Source organism: Haplochromis burtoni, unplaced genomic scaffold (assembly GCF_018398535.1).
Source record: "Haplochromis burtoni strain Fernald_Lab_line unplaced genomic scaffold, NCSU_Asbu1 Contig_601, whole genome shotgun sequence".
In the NCBI taxonomy this organism is placed as follows: domain Eukaryota; kingdom Metazoa; phylum Chordata; class Actinopteri; order Cichliformes; family Cichlidae; genus Haplochromis; species Haplochromis burtoni.
In genome coordinates, this window is record NW_024582962.1 from 251591 (window position 1) to 262802 (window position 11212).

General features: G+C 41.5%; 1 protein-coding gene across 1 annotated transcript in view; it reads right to left on the reverse strand.

The window, feature by feature from the left end:
* Nucleotides 1-2308: 2308 nt before the first annotated feature.
* The window catches only part of polr2b (RNA polymerase II subunit B), a 42772-nt gene continuing 33868 nt past the window's right edge, over nucleotides 2309-11212 (reverse strand). The window contains 1 exon segment of the mRNA XM_042214691.1: nucleotides 2309-2529. Within this exon segment, the coding sequence (XP_042070625.1) occupies nucleotides 2440-2529 (90 nt within the window). The 3' untranslated portion in view covers nucleotides 2309-2439.

Consider the following 11212-nt stretch of genomic DNA (forward strand, 5'->3'; position numbering starts at 1 on the left):
TTTTTTCCTTTATTTATTTATCCTTCTTATTTCATTGTACTGTATATTGTTACTCTTATTTGCCTTGTATGTCTGCTGTACAAACTGAACTGGAATGACTAACTTTTCGCTTTATAATTTCAATAAAGTTTGGGGGAAAAAAACCCCTCTTCGGCCGCTCCGTTCTGCCGTATTTTGCGGCAAAATTCTCCACATCCACCGCCGCACTATGAATTGTGGGATATATGGGACCATGAAGCGTGCACTGGACCACGCTTGATATTTGGGGAAATCGACGGCGCATTTGGAGTATGCATTTGAAGTACACATATGCATTTGAAGCCACGTCGCGTGGCGGTGATGTAACTGCACTTAAAATGCGTACTTCAAGCATGCAGACCCTGAATTGGGACACAGCCTTTGTCTTATTCTGACGTCTGGCTTTCTTGCTGCAGCTCGTCCTGTCAAACCTGCAGCTCAAAGCCTTCTCTTCACACCTGAAACTGAGACTTGCTCACTACGACCACTATTAAGCTGTGTGGACGTAGCCTGATTCAGTCGTGTCTTTGGGTCTGCAGACCTCTTCCTGTCAGTTTGTTTCTGAGCCTTTGGATGCTAAAGGAAACTGGACTCACTGACACCTTGACTTTGTTTGCAGTTTCTCTGTCGGACAGACCGACATTTATGTGTTATGATGGTCTGTCTCTTTTCCACTGTTATTCTCGCCATGTTTGTATCAACACACTACAGTACAGTACTGTTCAGCTGATGCCCATGAGGGTATGGTACCACAGTGTGCTCCAACACTGCTTCATGCAGACAGAGGGGGACGTAATCCAGAACAGTTAGAACACCTGTAGGAATTATTAGCACCAACTTTCAAGGCTGATCAATCTCCAATACTGCAGAACAGCTTTAACCTCCTAGGACCTGGCGACATCACATTTTGGGTATTTAGACCAAAACACTCAATTTCGCTCTACAAGGGCCAAATATCCACTTAGGAGGATATTATACTTGTAACAAGTGTCACCTGGCAGTTTGTTGCTCTCTACCAGGTGATTGGCTGAAGAGCTGTGAAAAGGTAGTGGGTTTGTGGGGTGAAGTCAGCGCTCTTCTGTGGAAAAAAACAGAGGCAATTAATTCACTCGAGTGCGAGTGGGTATACTGTCGGTAAGAGACTTTTGCCATTTTTGTTTGGATCATTTGCTATTGTATGTGCCTATTTTTAAATGTGTCGTTGGACTTTTTTAGTGCGACCACGAATTTTAATAGAAGAATTGATCAAGCCCTAGATTGATGGCGCGCAGGGAAACTGATCAATATTGTAGGTATATTGAGTGTTTGTTTTGAATGGTTTCATAAAACTGATATTTTATTGGGTAATATTTTAATCGATAATCTCGATAGTCTCTGCTGTCCTTTCTTTGTTCTTTTGATTGATTTGTAATTTTGTTTTGGTTAGTTGTCCAGCCGTAAAGGCGGGTATTGATTGAGAGTGAGTTGTGTAAGGGCGGACTAACCTCCCTTTTTGTTTTTTGTTTAATTGTTTGTGCCACTTCCCTTTATCTCCCAGATCGCAGATCATGCATAGCACTGATTCCCAGCTGCGCTGAGACCCGAATTGTTTGCAGTGCGTGCCACGATTGCAGTGTCGCTAAGCAGGGTGTGACGGGTTGCAGTGTTATTTTCGCACCGTTGGTGTGGTAAGTCTCATGTGCAGCTGGGATATCAGCAGAATGTGTTAAACGAATATCCTCATATGTGGATCTCATTTTTCTTAGAAACAAAAATCAGGTTAAAAATGGTTTTTACATTCATCAGGTCCCAATATGCCCAAATATCAAAGAGAAATTAAAAATGCGTGCCATGGAAGACTTTGGGTCTTAGGAGGTTAAATTGTTAACTCATGTTGTGTTCCCTGAAAAAGGTCTTTTTATATAATTCTGACATGTACGTGTTTTTCCAGTTTTGGGTAACCTTACCGTTTTTAACCTTTGGCAGTTCACCACTTACCTTTGTACCATTTCAAGCTGTTCACTGGACTTACACAATTTGAATTGCAACAAATAACTGGAAAAACTGGGTGTTCCAAAACTTAACTGGTAGTGTATATATTAATATTCTTATATGCAGGTAACATGACCCTTCAAATGCCTGTAACGTGAGCGTGCTCAGAGTGAGAGAGGATTCAGTTAACTTGATCATCTGAGTTTTTAAATCGATCACCTGACTCAAAAACATCTCTGATCAATACTGGAGACTCACCAGTTGTACCTTAAAGTCATAACCCGTCAGGATAGTCACATGAAGAACAAAACACAGATCATCACATGATCAGGAACTGATTTATTGACTTTTACAAAAAGCAAGACAAAAAAAACTAAAAAAAACAACAACTAAACTTCGACTTTCACTTTCTTGTGACGTCACAATGTTCTCTGCATCCGGTTGATTACTTTATGATGTCATCATACGAGGAGCAATGCTCATTGACATCAACTCCTGGAACAGAAGCTTACAGGCGTATGGCATCCGCACCAGAGAGATCTGACAACAACAAACAAAGTGAGGTAAACAACACATAAGAACAAAGACAACCAAAGCATCTCTTCAGCTGGTTTTCTGAAACATGCTTGGACCCTGACAAAAAACTCTGGCTTTTCTGTTCTTGAAAAACAGTAAGCCTAGGGACTTCTGCTTCAGCCAATGGAGTAACCGGTCACGTTGAGGAGTTGCTCTCCCACCTTACCTTTAGTTATTCCTTCTAATCTCGTTATCTTGGATTGTTTTCTACTCACTCAACATCGAAAGGGTTATAACCCCTAAAATGCCTTAAGGGAGTGGGAGAATATGCCGAAACAACAAGATAGAAGCGCTTCGACCGCTAAAGCTAACTCTCAGCCGGACCAAGCTAATGCTAGCAGCAACGCAGCCGCTAGCAAAGACTCGGAGATACTCAAAGCTATAGTAAAGCCAAAAGCGGTGATTCGAGAGGACAGCAGACAAAATATGGGCAAACTGAGCCATGAAATTAATGCAAGCTGGATAACATTGCCTGGGACATACAGTGCCTATCAGAGCGGGTGGATGAGGCGGAGTCCAGGATCACCCAGCTGGAGAGCTGGGCTGAAGAGGTGACCATGGCCATGTGCACGAGTCTGGAGGAGTGGAAAAGTCTTCAGCAAAAGATTACTGATCTGGAATCAAGGTCACAGAGAAACAATATTCGTCTATTCGGTTTGTTGGAGGGGGGAGAAAAGAACCCGGTTCCATAATTCATGGACCCACCTGCAAATACCGGAGGATTTTGACATGAAAATTTAACGCGCACATCGCTCGCTGGCAAGTAAACCCCTACCGGGGGCACCTTGATGACAACCCTGTCATCAACTTTCAGGAATATTTAACAACATGGTCCTGAGAGCATGGAAAAAAAAAAAAAAAAAAAAAATCAAAGTAGGTGCCAGCTTCATCTATTTCGACCATGATTATCCATGTGAAATTGTCAAAAAAACGCCAAGAATACAGCCATAAAGAAGCTGCTCAAAGAGAAAAACATTTGGTTTCAGAGGAGGAAGATCAGCCGAATGCAGTGTCGCAACTTCGAGAGCTTCTGGGCTGGCAATCAGCAAAAGGCAACGGCCTAGCCACGGCAATGAGAGCAAAGGATAAGCTACAGGGTTTCCAAAGAGATCCAGTGGTTTAGTTTTAATGAGGAAGCTCCTTTCCGCTCCCTTTTGGCCTCACTTCATTCACCAGCCAGGTGGGAGAGTTGGTTCTCCGTTTACGTTCTTATACGTTGGGACTTTTAGGATGGTGGTGTTTATGTCTATAGACAGTTACTTTCCTTTCCAGGCCCTCTCACTTTGAGAGGCTTCCCCCCGACCCACCAACGGGGTCTTAGTTGGGGAGCAAGAGTCTCCTCTAGAAGTCAGTTCTTCATTGTTTCCCCTATATCTGTTTTGCTATGGTTTCGGGGGCCACTGTTCCAGTTTCACTTATTTTTACTGTCTTGTTCAATGTTGGATAGTTTTAAAATAGCCTCCCTGAATGTTAATGGTTTGGGCAATCCACTTAAAAGGAAAAAAAGGGTTCTGGAGAAATTGAAGAAAGGATGGCTCACACGTGGCTTTTCTAAAAGAGACACATTTGTCAAAAAAAGGAACACGCTAAATTTTAATTTCCCAGATATTCCACTTTTTTTATAGCACCTGTAGCAATAGCAGACAAAGAGGAGTAACAACTCTTATTTCTAATCTATTAAACTTTGATTTCCTTGATGAGGTTGGTGACAAGGTGGGCAGATATCTATCAAAGGGAGAGTTAATAATATTGTTATCACACTAGCTAATGTGTATATTCCTCTCGAATGTGATAGAAAATTATTTAAGTCATTTTTTTTGATGCTTTAATTAGAGTGGGCGAAGGGATTTTATTCTGTGGTGGAGACTGGAATACAATTCTTAACGTCTCCCTGGATATGACAAGTTGTAAGAGACAAAAAACATAGTTCAAAGGATCTTAATATCTTGATGAAAGAAACTGGTCTGTTCGATGTTTGAAGAGCCCTCCATCCTAAAAACAGGGATTACACCCACTGCTCATTCTCGCACCAAGTTCATTCCAGACTTGATTTCTTCCTAATGAACGTTGTTGACTGACATAGAGGAAAGGAGTGGTCGATCGGTACTTCAGATTTATCAGATCATAATATGATTTATTTATCTGTTCAATTATCAAGTTTTGCCAAATCTACAATATGGAACTTAGGTATCCTCAATAAAGAGTCTGCTATAAAGGAGTTAAAGGGGGAAATAACCAGTTGCACAGGAGATAATAACGATGGTCAGGTTAAGGCGATTTTGGTGTGGGACACGGTTAAGGCAGTGAGAGGGGTAGACTGATTTCAAGGGTGGCTCATCTAAAAAAAAAAAAAAAAAAAAGTACCGTATTTTCACGACCATAAGGCGCACTTAAAAGTCTTAGATTTTCTTCAAAAAGTGCGGCGCGCCCTATAGCGCGGTGCGCCCTATGTGTTGTAAGGAGGACGTAGTAGAGAACACCATGAGAACGTTAAAGGGTGAAGTGTGGGCGTTGATCGTATATACCGGGACAATCGCACATACCTGTATAAAAGAACAGGTATGTGCATTATGCAGGACATCGTTGTTTTAACAACCCTGAAAATGGCAAAGAGACACGCTTACGAAGCACAGTTTAAACTGAAGGCCATCAGCTACGCGGAGGAACATGGAAATCGAGCAGCGGCGAGAGAATTTAAGATTAACGAATCGATGGTTCGCAAATGGAGGAAGCTGGAAAACAAGCTCCGGCAGGTCAAGAAAACGCAGCTGAGTTTCCGCGGACATAAGGCGAGGTGGCTCGAGTTGGAGGAAAGACTCGAGCGGTGGATCATCGAGCAAAGAGCGAGCGGGAGAAGCGTTTCGACGGTCACCATTCGGCTAAAAGCAGTTTCACTTTCACTTTTTATGAAACGGTGCCATTTTTCCATCAGGACCAGGACTACGGTAGCGCAGCAACTTCCAGCGGATTATAAGGAAAAGCTGGCCATCTTCCGCTCCTACTGCAGCAAACACATCGGCGACAAAAACACATCCAGCCCAGCCACATCACAAACATGGACGAGGTGCCGCTCACTTTCGACATCCCGGTGAGTCACACTGTGGAGAAGAAGGGGACCAGCACGGTAGCGATACGCACAACGGGGCACGAAAAGTCTTCTTTCACTGTTGTGCTTGGCTGCCATGCTAATGGACAGAAACTGCCGCCTATGGTGATTTTTAAGAGAAAGACTTTGCCTAAAGAGAAGTTTCCAGCAGGAATCATCATTAAGGCAAATGAAAAGGGCTGGATGGATGAGGAAATGATGAAAGAGTGGCTGAGGGAGGTGTATGTAAGGAGACCAGGTGGTTTTTTCCACGCATCACCATCGCTGTTGATCTGTGACTCTATGCGTGCCCATCTCACAGCCGATGTGAAAAAACAAGTGAAACAAATGAACTGTGAGCTTGCTGTCATTCCGGGAGGCCTGACAAAGGAACTCCAACCGCTGGACATCGGTGTGAACCGCCCGTTCAAAGTAAGGCTGCGAGCGGCCTGGGAGCGATGGATGACCGGTGGAGACCACAGTTTCACTAAGAGTGGAAGGCAGCGCCGGGCGAGTTACGCCACAATTTGCCAATGGATTGTAGATGCTTGGGCTAACATGTCTGCTGGCACTGTTGTTCGAGCTTTCGCAAAAGCCGGCATCGTTTCCGAGGAGCCGCACGGCACGGAAAGTGACTCTGACGGTGAAGACAGTGAACCTGGCATGTTTGATGGAGATTTAGCGCAGCTGTTCAATTCAGACACAGAGGATGAGGACTTCGATGGGTTTGATGATAAAAATGTGAGTACCAAACTTTGTTTTGCTCCTGCTTTATTTTTAAATACGCACACTTGTATGCTTGTGTGTTGTTGATGATGACGATTACCGGCAATAGAAATGTGAGTAAGGTACCGAACTCAGGTTTGCTCCCGCTTTATTTTTAAATACGCATACGGTACTTGTATGCGCCCTATGGTCCAGTGCGCCTTATGTGTGTGTTAAATACAGTAAGGGCACACATAACTGAGACTGCGCCTTTTAGCACAGTGCGCCTTATGGTCGTGAAAATACGGTAAAAGGGCAGCATATGATGATCTCGAAAAAGATCTGAGAAACGTAGAAATCAAACTACAACAAAACGGCAAAGATCAAAGCTTGGTCAACCAAATTAGAGTAACTAAAAACAAGATAAAAGTGTTAGTGCAAGACAAATTGGAAAAGAGATTAAGATTCTGCAAGCAATCCCTTTACGAATCATCCCCGAAAGCAACAAATTCTAGCTAGGCGGCTCCGGAAGCAGGAACAAAAGCATGCTGTCCTTCGGATCAGGGACCCCTCTAACGCTAACTTGATTTATGATCTGGTAGAAATTCACACAATTTTTAATGACTACTACCAATCGTTATATTCGTGTCTAGCTCCAATAGCAGAAATATTTATCCTCTTTAGCTCTTCCCTCTCTTGGATTATTACAGAATGAAGCTTTATGCACACATAACTAGAGAACAATTAGATACTGCAATCAGTAACTTTAAATATTTTGTACCACTCATTTGGAAATCCATCACTACCAGGGCACTTATTTGCTTTAAAGAGGAACTTGCCCCTACTTTACTCGAATCCTTTAACTTGACCCTCGACAATGCTAAAATATCTCCATCCTGGCGTGAGGCAGTAATATCTGTCCTACCTAAAGAGGGTAAAGATAAAGAATACTGTGAATCTTACCGCCCCATTTCTATTTTGAATGTAGACTATAAATTATTTACGTCAATAATTTCTAGACTAGAAGTCCATTTGCTGGATTTAATACACGAAGATCAGATAGGCTTCATAAAAGGGCTTCAAACACATGACAGTATCAGAAGAACGCTTCATATTATAGAAGAAGCAAAGAATCAGAAACTGAATATGGCACTAGTAAGCCTAGACGCAGAAAAAGCTTTTGACCTGGTCAGCTGGCCCTTTCTTTATAAGGTACTAGAGTGTCTAGGATTCAACAAGATCATTAAATGTATACAATCATTATACAGTAGCCCAGTGGCCAGGTTAAAGATCAATGGACATCTATCCTCTAGTTTTCAATTGAATAGAGGCACCCGGCAAGGATGCTCAGCCCCTCGCTCTTCGCTTTGTTTATTGAGCCTGAATCCTGATATGTCACCCCCTGAGCTCATGTCAACTCTGAAAGAGTTTGGGGCCCTGTCTGGTTATAAATTAAATATTACTAAAACACAAGTCCTGAACTTTGATAATCTGCTGAACTCAATTCAGGAGGACACAACTCGCTGGTCTTCACTGACTCCGGACTTTAGTACAAGAATAGAGATCGTGAAGATGAATCTGTTGTCCAGATTCTTATATCTCTTTATGGCTCTTCCCATTAAAATCCCAGATGTTCAATTCAAATCCTGAGACAAGTTAATATCACACTTTATATGCGCAGGAGCTGGACCAAGGATACAATTTAAAACCCTTCAAATTGATAGAGATCATGGCGGACTGGCCCTCCCCAACTTATTACTTGGCAAGCAACATTGTTTGTTGATGTTCCCCGGCAGTGGGGACCCAATGGAAACAAATTGAGTTTAGCATGTCTCCTCCCCAAACACAGTTGGTAGAAAAATCAAGGATAAGTAACTTAGATAACCATATAGTGGAAAACACTCTTTTAATTTGGCATGAAGTTATTAACAAATACAATCTGGGGAGCAATATTAACATTTTGTCATGGCCTTCCTACTTACAGAAGTTCCCACCTGGAAGGTTAGATCCAACATTCTTGGGTTGTATTGGAAAAGGTTTAACTGCTCTGTGTCTGTTTGTAGAAGCAGGCACCTTTAAATCATTTAAAAAAATTGAAAACAGAATTCAATCTGGAAAATACGGATCTGTTGCGATATCTGCAGGTTCGTCATTTTTTTCCAATACAGAAATAAAGGGCCCCTCCTCCCCAGAAATTGATCTTGTCAAAGTCTTTACAAATGCCTACAAATGTCTGCCCACCAAAACAGTGTCTAAACACTAGAAAGGGCTACAAAAACAATATGGCAACAACACACTATATATGAAGTCAAAATGGGAAGCAGAGTTGAAAATTGGATTGTCAGAGGGTGATTGGCTCTAAATGTGTACCACACAACAAACATCAACTAGCTCCTGGAGGGAATTCAGGTGGAAAACTTTTAGATTCTTTATTTCTCCACATATTACTTCAAGGGCACCGGCAACAATGTTGGAGACAGTGTGGCCACCCGAACGTCAATCACTCTCATATTTTTTGGACATGTACACAATTGACTTCCTTTTGGGACAGTATATCCAAGTTAACAGATAACATCATGTCCTATGCCATCCCTAAGGATCCCAGAATCTTATTACTGGGCTTGCTACCCAGAGATTTCATTCTAAAAAATGACAGATATATTTTTAAAATCCAGTTGATCGCATCTAAAAAGGCCATAACAAGGAATTGGCTTAAGACAGACCCTCCCTGAGTTAGTGCTAGAGATTATAGAGGAAATGCATCTTATGGAGAGACTGACTTTCCTTCTACGACTAAAAGGTCATCTCTTTCAACAACGTTGGACTAAATGGCATAAATATAAGCAAAGGCTTGACAATTCTGTCACTTAATTTTGCTTATCTCTCTTTTTGTGTGATGATTGGAACATTTTGTTCCTCTTTTAATTTTGCTGTTTTTTTGTTTATTTGTTTTTTGCCATACTCCTGTCAGAATGAAAATTCTGAATAAAAAGTTAAAAAAACAAAACAGTAAGCGCTTACTGTTTTGTAAGCCTACTACTGTGTTATATATAAAATGTATTCAGTGCTCAGACTGAATACATTTGCAGATGTTTCTATTGGTGGATTTATCGTGAGCTCAGGATTGAAATCTCTGTCACAGTGTGTGGGGAGATCGTGGCTCAAGAGTTGGCAGTTCGTCTTGTAATTGGAAGGTTTCCGGTTCGAGCCCCAGCTCCGACAGTAGGACTGGGCAATATATGGAATTTTTAAATATATCGATATATTTTTATATGAGATATGAGATGTGACAATATTGTTTATATCGATATAGTCTATGTTACATTTGAACTATACTTGTGGAGCCGCAAGTTTGCCTCTCTTTCGTCCACTTTTGTCTCTACGCAACGTTAATCGGCCTCGCCTCTCCTTCACTGAACACAACTCCCCCTCCCCCATCGCTTCACCTGCAGGCAATGACAAGATGGACACGGCAGCTATCAAAGAAGAGCTGGTCGGTAAACGACATAACTGCATTAACAGGGCAAATCTCTTAACGAGTTACCGCGGATCGCCCCATGCATGGGGCTGGACGGTGTCAACGCATTAATGAGCTGACCGGGCTAAAATCCTTTCATTTTCTCAAAAATCGACAGTGCGCCTTATGTATGAATTCTGGTTGTGCTTACTGACCGCAAACCAATTGTATGTGGCACACGGCGCTCAGAAACCTTTCAAAAATGTTTTGGTACGACTTTGGTAAGCTACGAAACTGCTTGATGGATTGTTGGAGCATTACAGAGGAGCCTCGCAGAGTTATACGTACTCTGCTTCAACGTAATATTACCGTAATGTGTGTGTATAAGGACCAGTGTTGGTCAAGTTACTTGAAAAAAGTAATCAGTAACTAATTACTGATTACTTCCCCGAAAGTAATCCCGTTACTTTACTGATTACTTATTTTCAAAAGTAATTAATTACTTAGTTACTTTTTAAAAACACGATTGATAGAAGTGATAGATCTTTCAGCCCAATTCTACTTTTCTGCATAACCCATCATACAAAATGTAACCAAATGGAAGTCTCTTTTTAAAACTTTTAAAACTGATAAAACGTTTTTTAATCTTTTAACTTTATGCACCAAGCAAAATTTTTATTATATGCACCATTCTCTGACTGGAAGAAATTTGTTGAACATTTAAACCCATTTTCTGCACATTCCAGCACATAAAATAAAATATTTGTGTTTACACTCAGTCTTTCAAATAGATGCAAGTAAAACACAGCTGAAAATAAATAAAATCAAAGACTCAGCGGTCCTGTTGCTCTATTTTCTCCTGTATAGCAGGAGTGGGTTAGGCGGAGGTTTACCCTGGTGCAGGTCTGCCGCATTGGTCAGTGGAAGAATCCGCGAGTTTCTCTGAATTTCCCATTACGTCGTAGCGCACTCGGTGCTTGCTCGGAAGTTTAGGGGGTTTTTTTCGCTGTAAAAAGAAGTTTTCTTCCCACACAGTGAACAGCAGACGCTAATGTTTTTGTCACTTTTTATGGAATCAAACTCAAAGTAAGGTCAGTACTTCCACGCTTTAAACGCTACATGCTCGTACTCTCTCCGCACTCAATATATTATCCATTGTTGATCTGCACACAGCTGTTGTCACGAACGTCACACTCGCAAAAAAGAAATCATGGTTTTAGTAACGCAGTGTGCTTACGGGAAAGTAAAAGTATTCTAATTACCGTTTTTGCAACAGTAATCCCTTACTCTACTTGTTACTTGAAAAAAGTAATTGTAATCCAGTAAATGCTCAGAATTAATTTCTGAGTAATTTTTCTTGTACATCTACGCTGTATGTTAATAAAAGTGCCTGTGTGAAA